The 16,946-nt window shown below is 44.3% G+C and overlaps 3 protein-coding genes across 4 annotated transcripts; all 3 read left to right on the plus strand.

Annotated features, from left to right (window-relative positions):
• Nucleotides 1-45: 45 nt before the first annotated feature.
• On the plus strand, nucleotides 46-7,520 carry dennd6a (DENN/MADD domain containing 6A). Its single transcript, XM_088390866.1, has 19 exons — nucleotides 46-461; nucleotides 1,217-1,255; nucleotides 1,634-1,676; nucleotides 1,912-2,024; nucleotides 2,281-2,361; nucleotides 2,443-2,548; nucleotides 2,646-2,725; nucleotides 2,804-2,863; nucleotides 2,935-2,990; nucleotides 3,097-3,219; nucleotides 3,449-3,544; nucleotides 3,927-4,021; nucleotides 4,110-4,175; nucleotides 4,375-4,439; nucleotides 4,509-4,598; nucleotides 4,674-4,837; nucleotides 4,947-5,049; nucleotides 5,198-5,272; nucleotides 5,355-7,520. Exons 1-19 carry the CDS (start codon nucleotides 225-227, stop codon nucleotides 5,484-5,486), a joined length of 1,824 nt encoding a protein of 607 aa, XP_088246992.1. The 5' UTR covers nucleotides 46-224; the 3' UTR covers nucleotides 5,487-7,520.
• A 257-nt stretch (nucleotides 7,521-7,777) lies between these two features.
• Nucleotides 7,778-9,364, plus strand: LOC148391239 (ADP-ribosylation factor 4-like). The gene is made up of 6 exons (XM_088390276.1): nucleotides 7,778-8,122; nucleotides 8,225-8,305; nucleotides 8,392-8,501; nucleotides 8,588-8,659; nucleotides 8,736-8,858; nucleotides 8,993-9,364. The coding sequence occupies exons 1-6, from the start codon at nucleotides 8,056-8,058 to the stop codon at nucleotides 9,080-9,082; spliced, it is 543 nt and encodes a 180-aa protein (XP_088246402.1). The 5' UTR covers nucleotides 7,778-8,055; the 3' UTR covers nucleotides 9,083-9,364.
• Nucleotides 9,365-9,861: 497 nt separating this feature from the next.
• appl1 (adaptor protein, phosphotyrosine interacting with PH domain and leucine zipper 1) lies at nucleotides 9,862-16,581 on the plus strand. 2 transcript variants are annotated; one of them, XM_088390355.1, is made up of 23 exons: nucleotides 9,862-10,127; nucleotides 10,223-10,355; nucleotides 10,825-10,923; nucleotides 11,033-11,092; nucleotides 11,311-11,382; nucleotides 11,470-11,557; nucleotides 11,630-11,671; nucleotides 11,803-11,861; nucleotides 11,940-12,086; nucleotides 12,168-12,250; nucleotides 12,321-12,482; nucleotides 12,634-12,822; nucleotides 12,941-12,983; nucleotides 13,042-13,098; nucleotides 13,175-13,266; nucleotides 13,338-13,517; nucleotides 13,865-13,917; nucleotides 14,113-14,287; nucleotides 14,364-14,400; nucleotides 14,499-14,639; nucleotides 14,736-14,786; nucleotides 14,862-14,951; nucleotides 15,168-16,581. In XM_088390355.1, the coding sequence occupies exons 2-23, from the start codon at nucleotides 10,305-10,307 to the stop codon at nucleotides 15,321-15,323; spliced, it is 2,127 nt and encodes a 708-aa protein (XP_088246481.1). In that variant the 5' UTR covers nucleotides 9,862-10,127; nucleotides 10,223-10,304; the 3' UTR covers nucleotides 15,324-16,581. The 2 variants fall into 2 exon arrangements, with proteins under 2 accessions (XP_088246481.1, XP_088246480.1); XM_088390354.1 differs by lacking the exon at nucleotides 10,223-10,355 and having other exon boundaries at nucleotides 9,863-10,127.
• Nucleotides 16,582-16,946: the final 365 nt, after the last annotated feature.

Genomic DNA, 16,946 nt, shown 5'->3' on the forward strand with positions numbered 1-16,946 from the left:
GTGTTGCAGTTGAACATAACTCGGGTACGTCCTTGCGTGATGACGTGGAGTTATACGTCACTCCCGACTCGACCTGAGCATCCCGGGTGGCTTAGCTAGGTCGCTAACGGAACCGCAGTTTTTCTTGTGTTGATTCCCACAAGAAAAGCGTGCACAAATATCAGTTTTTATAAGTGGAAGAAACAGTAAACATTCTTCCGCGTGTCCGCATCCGGCCGGCCGCCATGGCTTTGCAAGGCCCGGAGGAGCTGGGGGAGCCGGTGGAGGAATCAGAGGACCTGGATGACCATGACGCCAGTAGTATCTCCCCGGCAGAGGAGATACCGCTGCCCGCCGGGCCCGGGGGCGACGACGAGGATCCCGTGGGCAGCACCGTGCTGCTGCCTTGGGATCGTTTCTCGGCCTGGTTGCACTGCATCTGCGTGGTGGGCTTCGACCTGGAGCTGGGACAAGCGGTGGAGGTGAGGGGAGACCCGTCGAGGTCAGCTTGCTCATCGGAGGAGGGTGTCCGCTGGGAAGGGTTCCAAAAGTTAGCTTTTAATTCAAGGCTCCGACTAATTCCTGGCACAAACCACGCAATGGTTTGCTTACTGCTTATTTACATCAGATCTAGTTGTCGTGTTAACACACAAGGTTAAAAAAATGAAAATAAAAGAAGTCATAATATAAATACCATGACTTATTTCAAGTGCTTATAAAACAGGAAAATTTGACTTGCCAAAATATCATGAAACAACGAAACGGACTCACTAAAAAATTATTCTTAACCACAAGGAAACAAAAACATTGAAATGAGGCAGCATTGCGCAAGAACATGAAACTTGAACTTTAAAACAAGTAAACGGATGACCCCTTAGCGATGGCTTAAAACTATTTTACAGTACGCCAATGCTATATCGCGGTTCAAGCACTACTTTTGTCTAAATTAGTCTTGCGCCCTACCTTACACTTATTCTGTCCCTGTGCAATATTTGTCCTGTGAGGCATTAAGCAAGTAGAATTCCATGAATAATTTCAAGTGCTTCTTTTGAACCCAAGGCAAACAGTGAGCTGATAATCAGGGAACACAAACTTTGCAAACGCTCCACATGAACCCAAAAAGAACTTTGGGCTCCAATTTGTGGTGAAAGCTAAATATAACATTGCTGAATGTCTGAAATGTTGCATTTTGGTGTTCTGCATTTGGGTGTATGCACTGTGCTTATCTGTCCTCCAGGTGATTTATCCGCATCATTCCAAGCTGTCAGAGAAAGAGGTGCGTGAGATTTGGACGAGGGATGCACCGATACCAATTTTGAAACTAAAAACGGTTTTATTTAGACCCACCTCCAGAGAGTTTTGCGTTGCAAATACTACAGTCCGCTTTGCTCTTGTCACTTTCATTTACTTTGAAATACTCCCACACAGCCGACGTTATTCCTTCACTTGCTGGCTTTGCACGCTAGCTTAACCTTTGCCTACCTTTGCCGCAGAAGGAACTGCTGTAAAAGTAATAATGTGGTATCGGCTTCTGGTATCCGCTCCCGTGTCATGAGTACGAGTGCAAAGTTGCGGTATCGATGCATCCTTAATTTGTACGATCTGGTCTGTTCACACAACCAGTAAACCGGTTATTGTTGTGCTCACCTTTTAGAAAACAAGCATTTGCTACCTGTCCTTCCCGGACTCCAACTCTGGTAGGTTTTGGTTTGAGCTTTTTTTTAATGGGGATACTGTGGAACTATTTAGTTGACTCTCTGATTTGTTGAGATTTATGAAAAGATGAGATGAAAGTTAAAACATGTTCTTTTTAATCCTATTAATTTAAAAAAATCATTTCCAGATAAATGGATTGTTGAAATAATCATTGGTGTCAGCCCTAACAAGTCCCCTTCCGTAGTTCCTCATCGGGCTCCTGCTGCTTGCTTCCAGGTTGCCTTGGCGACACCCAATTTTGCTTCCGCTTTCGTCAAGGCTCCAACAGGAAGTCGTCACTGGGCTGCTTCCTGGAAACCAGTGACAGGGATGCGCCGCCCTGCCTCAAGGTTGCCCACACACGCATGGACATACACAACCTAAGAAACTACTCAACTTTCTAAATGCCACCAAAATAAGTACAGCAAACAAATTAGGTTTGTCGTGTGTCGAAATGATTTGAATTTGACAAATTGTGACATCACAGCTTTACAAAATTCCATGAGGGCGAATTTTCCTACATAGGCAAAAATAACAAGTTATTCAAAAGTCCATTTTCATTCCTACGTGCCTGTTACCTTATATGCTGTATACGTGCGTTCACAGAGGGAGCAGGGCCATTATTACGGCTATGTGTATTTTCGGCAAGTGCGGGACAAGTCTCTAAAGAGAGGCTACTTCCAGAAGGTGAATGCAAGCCACATGCACACGTGTAATTCTTGGACGACTGTCCTCGTGCTCATCAAACATCACACTGTTGTGCTGCAGTCTCTGGTCCTCATCAGTAAGCTTCCCTACGTGACCTTCTTCCACTCGCTCCTCAAGATCATGGCTCCGGAATACTTTGAGAAGCAGGAACCGTGTCTGGAGGCGGGTACGAGCTTTTGCATTTATCTGACACGCTCGCAAAAGTCAAAACTAGTCGACGATCGAACCCGCCCACACGAAGGATTCACCCTTTTGCCTCACAGCTTGTAACGATATGGATCGCTGGCCCACGCCGCATCCAGGGAGAATCCTCACGCTGCCCATCATGGGCGTGGTCATCAAGGTAAGCGCGGCGGCACCTCGCCGGGCAAGCGTCAACTGAGAAACCACGATGGAGTGTTTTTGACATGTGCCGCCGCAGGTGCGCATCCCGACATGCTACGACAAACCGGGAACGTCACAACTGGTGCAGTCGACGCAGGTGACCACACTCACGGGCGCAGCCATAAAGTCTCTCCTCCGATGATTTCTTTTCCGATTTTTATTGTGCAGAGTGACAGTCTGGTGTCCATTGTGCTGCCCACCATCCACGAGGTGGACCTCTTCAGGTGAGCCCTCCGGTCCCACAAATGTTCTCTTGTGATTTTGGTTTCGTCCCACTCTCGTGCAGGTTTGTGCTTGTGAAATGTAACGCTTCGCTCTGTGTCTGCGCAGGTGCTTCTTTCCAGTCTTCTTCCACATCCAGATGCTGTGGGAGTTGGTCTTGCTGGGGGAGGCGCTCGTTGTCATGGCGCCCTCTCCCGCCGAGTCGTCGGACACCGTGCTGGCACTGGTCAGGTGGTTCCCAAATTCCATTCGTGCTGTTACACTCCTTTCCTCAAACACTTTGGAAAAAGTGCGCAAAATAACAATGACTACTGGTCGACATAGTATAGCCAAAGATGTAGCAACGTTAGTTAAGATCATGGCAGACAAAGAAAGGATGCTCAAAATGTTACAAAATGACTCCGATGAAATAAATGCTCAACTCAAAAGTCAAGTCCACATTCTGTTGTGTTGCATGCAGCTGCGTGTCTCCTCTACGATACTGTAGCGACTTCCGACCCTACTTCACCATCCACGACAGCGAGTTCAAGGAGTACACCACCAGGACGCAGGCTCCGTGAGTCTAAATGTGTCCCACACACACACAAAAAACTCGGATCCATGTAACAGTTACAACCATTTAAAAAACAGATATTTGAACAAAAATGGTGGAGCAACACATGTAGATGAATAATCCAGCAATATTAACCAGCAGGTTTTTTTTTATCTTCTATGTAAAATGATGGTTACTTGCTTACTAGTTATGACTATTATGCACACTTGATGCTTAGTAATTATGATTTTTTTTTGTATTTTTATATGCATGAATGGCTTTTCCATTTATTTCTTTATTTCTACTTCCATACTTGGATTGAAGTGAGGAATGTGCTCACGTCAGCAATTCAGTGCATGTCAGTGATTGCCGAGCCGCGGTGACACGATTTTAAACCTGCCTGTAGACCCTCAGTCATCCTGGGAGTGACCAACCCCTTCTTTGCGAAGACTCTGCAGCACTGGCCTCACATCATCCGGATTGGCGACATGAAGCAAGCAGGTATTTGGACATCCGATCCAAATCTTAATCAGATGGTGTTTAACTGGAGCGGCAGCGTTAAAAAAAAAAAAATCTAATCCCCGCACAGGCGAGATGGCCAAGCAGATGAAAGTGAAGAAACTGAAGAATCTAAAAACTCTCGACTCCAAACCCGGTAAATCTCTTCGTCCTCTCCGTCTTGACAAAATCGGGGAGGCAAGGTCCACTCGCTTTGGGGAAAATCAGTTCCTTCAAAGACGATATAGGCTGCTCATAAGACTTTTGAGAATCACTTGGAACTTGATCGATTCAGTTGACTCAGGACTCGTGTGACTCACTCAAATTAGTGGACTCACTGTGTGTGTGTTTTCCAGGTGTGTATACGGCGTACAAGCCGTATCTGAACAAAGATGAGGAAATCATCAAGCAGCTTCAGAAGGTAAATTAAAGATGCCACATGTCCCCCCAAACCTGTTATAAAGATTGTTTATTTATTTGGGGGGGTCAGGGTGTCCAACAGAAGAGGCCTTCGGCGGCTCAGAATGCAATTCTGCGGCGCTACTTTCTGGAGCTGACGCAGAGCTTCATCATCCCTCTGGTAAATGGCAAAAATGCAATCGGCAGTCATGAGTGAGAACGCCCCGATGAAGTCGTTTGTTTGCCCGGCGAGCAGGAGCGCTACGTGGCCAGCCTGATGCCTCTGCAGAAGTCCATTAGCCCCTGGAAGAATCCACCTCTGCTGCGGCCGTTTGTCCAGCAGGACTTCATGAAGACGCTGGAGAAGGCCGGCCCGCAGCTCACCTCCAGACTCAAGGGAGACTGGATCGGACTGTACAGGTACGCGCTCATCCATGCCGGTCCAGGTGGTCCTCACATGTTCTCTCACCATTTCCCCACATTGGCTCGTCGCATGTTCTCACTTGCTTATTCCCACATTGTTCTCCAGACACTTCCTGAAATCTCCAAACTTTGACGGCTGGTTCCGCAACAGGAGGAAGGAGATGACACAGAAACTGGAGGCCCTGCACCTGGAAGCGCTCTGTGAGGAGGTGAGCCGGGGGTGGATGAGGAGGGAGCAAGGTTGTTCAGGTCTCATAGAGCTGGAGTTCTCCATTTGTTTAAGTCTCGGGGTGAAGCGTTTCCCCATCCAATATTGCAGACCCTGGGTAGAGTTTTTTCACCTTTTGTCTATGTTAGGACCTGCAGCAGCGAGTCCAGAGGCACTCGGAGGTGGAGACGGTGGATCTGGTCCTCAAGTTGAAGGACAAATTGGCAAGTTGAAAAAATTGGATCGCAAGAAAAAGCCCCCAAACCAAATACTGACTTGTTTTGGGTTGTTGTTTTTCCTCCACAGAGTCAAGCCGAGAAAGAGCGTCTGCCCGTGGGTGCCGGCACACTGGCCAAACTGCGAGCTCACATCGACGGCGTCATCCTGGCCTTGCCCGAAGACCTCCAGGGTATCCTCCACAAACCCACCACACCCTGAACTTTGACCCAAGAAAAAAAAAAGACATCATGGCCACCTACCACATGAAGAACGCTCAGTGTTTTCTCATCATTTCCAAATGTCTGGAGGGATTTTTGTGAAAAGGCTTTTAATCTTGAATCATTTTTAAAGACTGGCTTTTAAAGTGCACTTCTTAACATTGTGTACGTAAAACAAAAGAAAACAGGCACTAGTATGCAAGCAGCCAATGGTGGAGCTTTTAATTTTTCAATTGAACTAACATCCAGTGAATAGCACAACAATTTTACACCAGCGACGCACTCATCGGGCGTCTGCATCTAGGTCATGTGACCTGTTTTTTTTTTTTAGTAAATTTAAGAATTTCCAGAATGTTAATGAAAAACTTTCATTGGAAATTTGGTGGAAAATATCCTAGGAATTTATGGATTTTTTTTAGGCTTGAAATTTCTGTCCCCCCAAAAAAAAGTGTTTGTGCGTGCGTAACGTTCCTTCTGCCCAAAAAAATCAAACCTAGCCAAACTTGAAAGATGATCTACTACAGTATTTTTTAGATTTTCTTTTTTGTAATGTTTTTTCTTACAAGAAAGTAACAACTCTCAAAGCCACACCAACAACACAGCAATAATGCAACACCAGCGACACACTCATTTTCACATCAGCCAATCAGGCTTCTGCATCTTTGTCACATGACCGCGCCAGGATCCTACTTTAAGTCAGCGTTTTTGTCAGTTCCATGTCACACAGCAAATTTTGATGGAATTTTTTAATTTGAAATTGTATCAATCTTGAATTAGTTGCTGGAAATTTACACAGGAACTGTGGCATAAAAATGCCGGGAACTTTCCACTAATCACGCAAAATATTCCATTGACCTGCTAGAATCTTTCCATAAGAATTTACTGGAATTCCTGAAAAATTTCCAAGAAAAATTCTGGAGAATTTCTGACATTTGACAGAAAATGTTCCCAAAAATCTTCTGATATTCTGGGAAGGTAGTTATTGTAAATGCCAGGAAACACATAGAAAGTCACTGTTGGAAATGTTACTGGAAACTTTTCAAGCACAGGAAATTTGGTGGAGGATTTTCAAAAGTTTTCCATCGCTAAATGATCTTTTGAATGTGTTCAAACTGATGACATGGCCTTAATTTATGCTCATGAAGATAACGATGCTATTGTTTGATTTCCCCTGTAAATGCCTTTAAAATCTCTCAGGAAGTCTCCATAAATATCATTCACACTCGATTTGTTAACAAAAAAATATTTATTATTTCATTATTTTGACCACCATTTAACTGCATTATAGGTTATTTGCATTTTTTTTTTTTGCTTCTACCATTTCATTAGCATTGTTTTTATTTTATTTTACTTTTAACATTTCATACTTTTTGTACAATTCCAGAAAGGACAGTAAAGCATAATTGCTGCTTGACTGAATTAATAATTGTATCATTTTATGTTATGATTTTTCTCATGTAATATTCTTCCTTATGAAAAATTGGCTGGGAATTTATGGTGAACTTCTGACGCAGAGTTTCTGGAAACCTTTCTTTGGAAAATTAATTGAAATTTTGCAAAAGTTTGAATCCATTCCTGTAGAACTTTCAATTTTAGAAGATTTTTCATGGCAAATTTCTGGTGAATTGCTAGAAAATATTCATGGGAAATTTGTTGCAAAATTCTTAAATATTTCAGATGCATTAATAACCATAGTTTATTTCACATAATCCATACATGGAGCAGGCAGTCTTTTATATTCATAACAAAGACGCATATTTTCACATGTGTGCGTGTATGCAACAGTGGAGAACCTTTTTGTACAAATTAAAATGTGCAAATAAGTATTTTGCTAATAGCGCATAAGCTAAAGATGCAGATGACGATGGGAGGAATTCAACCACTACATTGAACCATTTGTGTGATATTGTGGACTAATGACGTGAAATGATCATTTCATTTGAAAGTCGACAGTTGATTTTAATTTTTGGTTTATTGACAAAGAATATTATGCTCGAGTTATTCGTATTCTAATAAAATGTTAATACACGCTCAACGTTTTATGTTGCTTTTCTTGTTTCGTTTTGTTTCTCTTGCAAAATGTGATTTTGAAGGGAAAATATTATGGCGATTTTCAGAGAAAGTTGTCAATTGTCTTAAAATATAATAACAGAAACAGAAATAATTATTTTGATTTTGCCCCAACTGTGTTGTGTTGTTTCGCTCCACGTGGAAGCAGCTCGGTGTTTGTGACGTACACAAATCCCCGGATGTGACGTCACGTGACGTTTCAATCCGCTTTGAATTCCTGCGCCCTTTTCGTCGCTCCTCAAAAAGCCAAAGTGGTATGAATCCGCTTCCGTGGGTCGTCATGTCAACGGGCTTCAACAAAGTCCAACTTCCGGCGCAGGACACACTTTAATACGGAAGTCACACCTCTGTCGCAACCTGCAGATGCCACCGTGTACTTGTTTGCATGGACACACATGACATGATATAACATGACAAGACACACACACGGACACACACATCTAGCCTATAAAAGCACACACATAACACGAAAAGCATAAGAGGACACGCTGAGCACAACTATGGGCGTCTTCATTTCGCGACTTTTTGCCATGTTTACTGCCAAAACTCCCGCCAGGATTCTAATGGGTGAGTTCAAGATTGATTTTGATAGTCATTATTCCTACTATTGATATTGTTAGAATAGAATAGATTTTTATTGTCATTGTCACACATTTTTGGGTGTTCCAGTTGGTCTGGATGCTGCGGGTAAAACCACTTTGCTGTACAGGATGAAGCTGGCTGAGGTGGTCACCACCATCCCCACCGTGGGTCGGTCAAAACACTGCAAAAAAAAATGAATCATTTTGAAAATTGTAAGGTGTCATAATAATTACGTAGGATTGTTTTATATGCAGGGTTTAATGTAGAAACTGTTGAATATAAAAACATCTCCTTCACTGTTTGGGATGTCGGCGGGCAAACTGTCATCAGACCGTTATGGAGACACTACTACACAAACACTAATGTAAGTAAACACAAATGTGTATTTGGATGATAAAGACATTCATTTAGGTCCATTATTTTTGAAACTGTCCATGAATGTTTGTTCAGGGCGTCATCTTTGTGGTGGACAGTAACGACCCTCAGAGGCTGAAAGAGGCTGCTGAAGAGCTGCACAGGATTGTGAGTCTTCATCAACCATTGAATCATAATCCAGCCACGCATTCAAGTATTCCATTGAGGTGTTGTTGTTTGACAGCTGGAAGAAGATGAGCTGAGGAAGGTGGCGCTGTTGGTGTTTGCCAACAAGCAGGACCTCCCTCAAGCCATGACTGTCAGTCAGATCAGCGAGGGGCTGCGCCTGTCGGGAGTCACGCAGCCGGTAGGTTGCAAGTTACACGTGATGTCTTTTTTTTTTTTTTCATCCAAATTCTGATTTAAATGAATTTTGCCCTCACCCAATTGCTCATCAATTGCAAAAATGGCCCTATAGTCAAAAGATGTATGTGTGTGTAGTATTATGTTCAGGCGTCCTGCGCAGTGAGCGGGTCAGGTCTGGTGGAAGGTTTGGATTGGCTCTCGAAGATGATCCTGAAGCAGTCATAGCTGACGTGTTGCGGACTTGTGCCTGCCTGCTCACCTCACCGACATGGCTGCCATACACCAGCGAAGCACAAAGAAAGAAGTAAAACACTTTTTTACATGTTTTTTCTCTTATGAAATGGTTCTGTTGATTTTATGATTTTATATTTGTACAATTAAATTGCAAAAGGGGCACTGATATAAGATTTATTCAAGTTGTTCTGCTTTATCACATTTGTGACAAATATTTAATAAGCATGTTTATACTGTACATATTGTCAATAAAGTGACTATAGGGTGTGCTGATTTGTGTTTTTTTTTTCATTTACTGTAAACACTGTAATATTTCCTTTAAGCACTATGCTTTAAATTAATGTATGACTGACTATTTTGGGGATAAAACGGTAAGGGCAAAACAATAATTTGTGTGAATCAAATAAGGATTTGTTGCTGCAAAAAAAACACGGACTAGACATTTACAAAAATAATGTAATCCCATACTGAACCATTATATACAACTGTACAAAAAAGTGTGAAAAAGTACTTAATATCCTACTTTGATATTATTAAGAAGAATACAATACAAAAAACGGCAACACTTATACACAGTTCATGGGAAATTTTACTCTTTTATTCATTCATAACATTTAATTGAACACTGTAACGTTGAAAAAAAAAATAAAGATAAATTGAATTTCCGTTCAACGCGGCCGCCATTTTGGCGCTTGTCGTCTGGCCATACGCAACAAGGGCGATCCCGCATAGAGCCACAATGGCAACGTTTTTCCTTTAAAAAAAAGAGCCAATGAAATGCTTGGACGTTTTTCTTTGTCCAATGAAAGGTTTGGACGTTTTCATCGTCTAATCAAAATCCAAGGGACAAGGCGGAGTTGTTTCTGGCTGTTGTAGTGGATTCCGGGTTGCCCAAAATAAAAAATCTAGAAGTGGGAGTTGACGAGCTAATTTGTGATTGTCATTTCTTTCGTCAACAGTCATCTATCATCAAGCAGCAACCATGCCCGGGATAGAGAAGTTGCCTCTCGAAGAGACGCTGGAGGACAGCCCGCAGGTTAAGAAAAAAGGAGTTCCGACTTGTGAACTCCTTTACGTTATACGCTAACGCTAGCCGCGAGCTGCTATGCTAACAGCAGTGTTTGTCAACAGCTAGCCACATGCTAACCAATAGCAGCCAGCCGTTGTGAGACGGAAGGCTGAAGCGAAGTCGGCCCAGCTGGCACATCAGCTGATGGCCGTCAAGGGAGGCTCTCCTTTTTTGGGCTGCAAGCCATATTTTCGTGTACTTACTTCCGTAGCCGCCTGGCTAGCTTTCTGCCTGTCATCTTGATGTCTTTATGTGAATGCACAATGTGGTGGTGGTGGTTTTTCATAGATGGCGAAGACAGCGACCTTTGCTATGACGTCACACTTCCTTTTATTGCTCACAAATCAATGCTGGTTTTGGAAAGCCGCTTGTTTGATTCATTTTCCAGGCTGCGGTCCATGCACTAGAATTATCTTTGTCCTCACGAGTAAAACACCACTGGTAGAATGTCCGTGTCTCACCAGTTTTGGGAAGCATCCACTTTTTTTTCTAGCACAATGACATTCCTGCACACTAGTAGGGCAAATCTGAATTTTAATTGTTTCAATTGACTGTTTTGGGGGTTGCACCGTTGCTACATTTGCACTTTGTTACAGCTGCAGTTGTTGCAAAATAAAGTTGTCGTGTATCATATTTTTCAATGAAATATTATTTGATACTTCAGACACGCTCTCTTCTCGGAGTGTTTGAAGAGGACACAGCAGCCATGTCCAGCTACTGCTCCAAGCTTTATAAGGCCATGCACAGGATCTATGATGCCCAGGTGTGTGTGTTTGTGTGTACACACACGCTCGCCTTTGACAAGTACGAGAAGAACCATTGACTGGATGTCTTTGGTGATTTGTGCATGTGATGTTTTTTTTCCTTCTCAGAATGAGCTGAGTGCTGCAACACATCTCACCTCCAGACTGCTAAAAGAATACGACAAACAGGTTCGGATCTTTCATATTCATGTTTTTTTTTGGCATTGTTTTATGACAAGGCATTTTGGGTGTCTTATGAAGGCAGTAAAACACATCTTTGCACTGACAGTCTTATAAAACGGTGATCATATTGATAACTGTCATCATTCTGGCCGACATCAGATCATATTTTGGTGAAGCAGCTTTTTTCTTCACCTATAAGCGATGACCCAGTTTGGCATTTGCAGTGTTTTCCTTTAGGGCGCGACGATGAAGTAATGAGTTCCACCTTGCAGCAGTTTGCCAAAGTCATCGACGAGGTGAGTGTATTATGCCACATCTTCAGCCTCTTCTTCTTGACCAGGCGCTCAAGCCTCTTCTTCTCTTTTCTTTTTTTATTTGGCCAGCTGAGCTCCTGTCATGCCGTCTTGTCGACGCAGCTGGCCGATGCCATGATGTTCCCCATCACGCAGTTCAAAGAGCGAGACCTCAAGGGTATTTATTTGGATGTTAGATATAACATAATTTAACTTTGTGACATAAAACATCACTTATCTGTGCCTGCAGAGATCCTAACTTTGAAGGAAGTCTTCCAAATATCCAGTGATGGTAAGTTTTTTTTAGATTAGAATTTAGAACATTTAGAATTTTTGGAAGCAGACAAAAATGCTTCATCGGTATCCCAAAATATGAGCAAAAAATCATGGGCAAAAGAAATTAAAAGAACATATTTATTTCAGATCACGACACGGCCGTCAACAGATACAGCCGCCTGTCCAAGAGGAAGGACAACGATAAGGTGAGCCGCCTGTCGAGATCGCCGCGATGGCAAACCTGAGGAAGCTGACACGGTGGCGGCGGGCGTTGTGTGTGGCAGATGCGTGCCGAAGCAGTGGAGGACGTGTACACGTCGCGCAAGAAGCAGCACCAGACCATGATGCACTACTTCTGCTCGCTCAACACGCTGCAGTACAAGAAGAAGACGGCGCTGCTGGAGCCGCTGCTGGGATACATGCAGGCCCAAGTGGGGGAGCATTCACGAGTTGCAACATGAGCGCATCTAGATGCTTCCATTCCATCATCGGCTTCTTTTCTTCATCCGCAGATCAGCTTCTTTAAACTGGGCTCGGAAAACCTCAGCCAGCAGTGGGAGGACTTCTTGGCCACCATTGGGACCAGCGTCCAGAAGTAAAGTGCAATTCCGTCGTGATTGCCGTTTCCGACGCGAAATACGGAGAAGTTGAACTGTGCGCTTCAGCGTGCGTCGGGAGATGGAGGAGGAGACGGGCCGCATGCAGCAGACCATCGAGCAGATGGAGAGGTCATGTGACCCGCTGTACGCGCCTTGCGACCCGGACCTGCTGCAGTCGCCCGTGTGTCGTAACCTCACCCAGAAGCAGGGCTACCTCTACATTCGCAGGTAAGTACACTCCGAAAAGGGACACGCTGGGCTGCTGGCCCACGAAGCACTTTTGAGTCAGTCAGTCAGTCGGGTTTATATCTTTCTCGAGTCAAACAAACAACGTGAGCGGAATCATTTCACATTGTTGTGCCGCCCTTCCCGCCCGCAGCAAGACGGGCCTGGTGTCGACGTCGTGGGAGCGCCAGTACTTCTTCACGCAGGGGGGCAACCTGATGCAGCAAGGCCGTGCCGAAGTGGCAGGCGGCCTGGTCACCGACCTGGACAACGCCTCCGTCATGGCGGTGGACAGCGACGACCGCCGCTTCTGCTTCCAGATCACGTCCTTCGACGGCAAGAAGTAAGGCGCCGCCTGCCGCTCCTTCGCCTTCTTTTAGCATCATTCATCATGTTCCTTCTGATATCTGTCTGTCGGTGCAGTCCAAAGTACAGTTTCTTGATTTGTGTTGCGCGCTCAGAGTGGTGACCCTGCAGGCCGAGAGCAGGAAGGACTGCGAGGAGGTAAGAGGGAGTCTCCGATTGTGGTCGATGGACCGTCTCTCACCGCGTCTCTCACCAGTGGATCGCCACCATCAACAACATCTCCAGACGCATCTACCTGAGCGAGAACGCCGAGGTGCGGGAGTCTGTGCGCGTCATGACTCCTTCATTCACAAGCGTGTTCTCAAGTGATGTCGCATTTGCACCGACAGGAATTGGCGGCCCGAGTCAATCAATCCGCTATCGAGGCGGTGACGCCATCACCGTCCTTCCAGCAGAGACACGACAGCATGCGGCCTGCCAGGTTAGCAGCGTGCTTTTCATGTGTACATGTTCCACGTGGAGAGCCCACCTCACGTACTTGCGTCATGGCAGCAAGAGCCGCGTGGGTAGAACCGGCAGCATCAGCTCGATGGGTTCGGAGCCATCGCCTGCCCTGTCCGTCCTGTCGTTGGACGCCCTGGTCGCCCCGGAAACACCAATCCAGTTTGACATCATTTCCCCCGTCAGCGAGGAAAACGCGGCACACGGCAAGACGGCGTCACAGGCTGGAAGGTAGAAACAAAACAAAAACAAATGTCGTGGTTCTATCATGAGAATAAAAAGTACAACAAAATAGATATTTAGTTGTGGGTGACAAATTTGTGATCATGGTCTTTAGTTTTTATTGTAACTTTTTAAAAAATTCTACATTAATTTCAACACATTTAAACCAATAAATTGATCTGTTTTTTCCCCCCAGTCAGTTATTTTTCAATAATTAGACTTTAATTCAATTGTTAAAAACCTAATAATAAATATCATTTGAGCAGGTGGTGAATTTGTTAATATGTTTTACATCCATAAAATTCAATCATCAATATTATATTTATATGATAATAGTTGCGCATGCATCCCCACAGGAGAAGTAATCCATTCGGCGAGTCGGGGGACAAAGCAGCGGAGGACAGTGAAGGTATGCTATGCTCTCTGAGAGCTCATTACTGCCCCCTGGAGCCTGGGGATAAGCTACATATTTGATCTACGACGTAGATTTCGTCTGCTGTGTTGGGCCTGATCGAACCGCCTTGCGGGCCAGTTCCAGCCCGTGGGCCGTATGTTTGACACCCCTAATCTACTTACTGTATTTTGGGGGGCCGGGGTGTTCCAGACTCTATCCTCCACCAGCTCTTCATCGTCCGCTTCCTGGGCTCCATGGAGGTGAAGAGCACCGAGTCGCCCGACGTCATCCCCGAAACCATGAGGCAGATCCTGGCAGCGCGCGCCATTCACAACATCTTCAGGATGACCGAGTCGCACCTGCTGGTCACTTGTGACTGCCTCAAGTAAGAACCATCAACGTGTCAAAGTAGTTTCCACATTTTCTTCTTTTGGGGGAAAATAGCTTCTTTTTCTCTGCAGGCTCATCGACCCGCAGACACAAGTGACGCGACTCAGGGTAGGTCGGCGCTGGCCTACGTCACACATGGGCCTCTGCAGTGCACTTAATGTTTGTGTGTGTTTGTGTGTGTGTGTGTTTTTTTTCTTCCCCATCAGTTTCCTTTGTCCAGCGTGCTGCAGTCTTCGTCCCATCAGGACAACAAGCGACTGTTTGGGTTTATTTTGTACTCGGGCAGTGGGCACGCCGACGGACGAGCCGTCTGCTACATCTTGGAGTCCAACGACGACGGCGAGAAGGTTGACCTTTACAATTAATAAACATTTGACCTGAAAATGTATGACGTCATGTAAAACGTCAATATTGTCGCTTCATTGCTACTTCTTTTCTTTCAGATCTGCGACAGCATTGGGCTGGCTAAGCAGATTGCCCTTCACTCTGCGCTGGTGAGTTTTTACCTTTTAAAAGAAATTATATGGACATAGAATTTGCATTTTTGACCGACCGGTGTCACGTTGTAGGACCGCAAGGCAGCCGAGAAGCGCAAGGAGCAGGACAAAGCCAAAGAGAAGCAGCAGGAGGAACTCAGCAAGCAAAGACAGATAGAGAAGGTGACTTCCTCTTCCGCCTTTATTACGAGATCGAACCCTCAATACTCTCTTGCAACTCAAAATGGAATCTAATTGGACCAAGCAAGAAAAAATATATATATTTTCCTAGAAGACATAGACTCTGAAATAAGCAGAATAGAAAAATCTCAGAGGTGGCCTCCTTCAAAAGTTCCGTTCATGCAATCATATAACGAAGCTTTTGGTGGCATCATCCAGGACCTGGAGGAGCAAAGTCGCCTCATCGCCGCCTCCAGCCGACCCGCCAACTCCGCAGGGGCCGACGGAAACTTTGTGGTACTGAGCAACAGCCAATCGGAGGACAGCGATGCCGGCGGGGAGGAGGGTAAGAAGAAGGACGAGTCCGACGCCTAGCCACACGGCTAAAAATGGGTACGAAGCCTCCTCCCGTCCGTCCCACGCTCAGGAACTAACACCCACCCGTCCGGGCTGCCTGGGGATGAAAAAGCAGTTCATCACAGACTCTTTTTGTTTTAGTTGATGTTTTAAAAAGAAGCTTTTTTTTATACTCGTGCAACTACAACCTTCTCGATTCCTGTCTCTTCTCGTTCTAATTTTGCCCACAGGTGAGTCTTATGCTCAAAAGTCCTGCCAAGCAGTTTGTTGGCATTCTGCACATTTTTAAAAGCAGCCGGTTATTATGATTGCACTTTTGAAGCTGAATTCATGTCAGCGTTTGAGCCACGGCACATATTTGACATGAGACCAATTTTGCAGCCTACCGCCAAACAAAGTTTTCTCACTGAGTTAAAGCATGTTTGCAGTTCAGCATACACTTATTGGGATTTTTTTTTTTTTTTTAAACTCGCAGTATGCCTTCAGGGCAAGGATGTTGTTATATTTGTTGAAATGAGTTTAGGTGATTTACTTAAAAATAACACATTAACGCCATCTTGTGGTATCTATAGGCAATTACATTACAGTATACATATTTGATTGAATTTTTGGGACATGGTGTATTTGTGGGAGGGGGGCCTTTATTACCCAGTGATTTTTGTTATTAGGGTGTTTGCTCTTGAACCCCATTCATGGCGAATGTGCCACTAAAATCTACAACTGAGAGCACTGGCACCCAACCAAGTTTTGTCACTGAACATCTTCCACAAGCTATCAGAATCACGTAATTAACGGTGGTTCCGATCTGTGAAATGGTCTGCCATGAGATTTTATTTCCATTGTGAAATAGGTGCCTTGGCCCAATATAGTTTGGGAAACACTGATTTTGAGACACCATTGACAAAAGAACTAACTTTACCCCAACAGCCATACACATACTTTTAAGCACGAGAGTTGCCTCTGTTTTCAAAATAAATATCAAATGGGAGACAACGTGGCAGCCCCCAACAAGTCACAACATTCAAGAGCAAGATGTGATGATGATTAATGACAAACAATGCAAGTTTCTGGACATACACGAATAGAAGAAAACGTTTACTGATGAGCATGTGGGACACTTTGTTGGGAGTTTTTGTTTTGTTCTTGTTGACCATTGGGCACTTTACTCATGCCATGATGTTGTCGTGTACATATACGCCTCATGATCAATGTCTCAAGTTGTCATTTAACTCACAAAATAATGCTTTTTAAAGAGGAAAATAAAGCACTAACTCCAGCCGTCTGGATTGAGTGTGATTACAACAAAACACACCCTTCACTGTATAATTGCTAAGATTATTTGATCATTCCATATGTAAAAGGAACATAATCACACTCAGTTTTAGTTCTTTTTTTTTTTTTTAATTGGATTATTATTTTTTAAATCTAAAGCACAGTGGACTGTGGATCCCTCTATTCCCATTCAGAAAAAATTATTCTAACCCCATGAAACTAATAATACGCGATTTCCACGAAAATGGGGCTTGGCTCCCCGCTTCAGAAATATTTAATAATTATATAATTATGAGGGAACAAAATCAGGGAGTACATGGAGTTCTACTGTACTTCAGTCTCCCTCGCTCGAGGAGCGCACCGGCAGAT

This window comes from Syngnathus floridae, chromosome 11, assembly GCF_059516105.1.
Source record: "Syngnathus floridae isolate MCC-2025c chromosome 11, RoL_Sflo_1.0, whole genome shotgun sequence".
In the NCBI taxonomy this organism is placed as follows: domain Eukaryota; kingdom Metazoa; phylum Chordata; class Actinopteri; order Syngnathiformes; family Syngnathidae; genus Syngnathus; species Syngnathus floridae.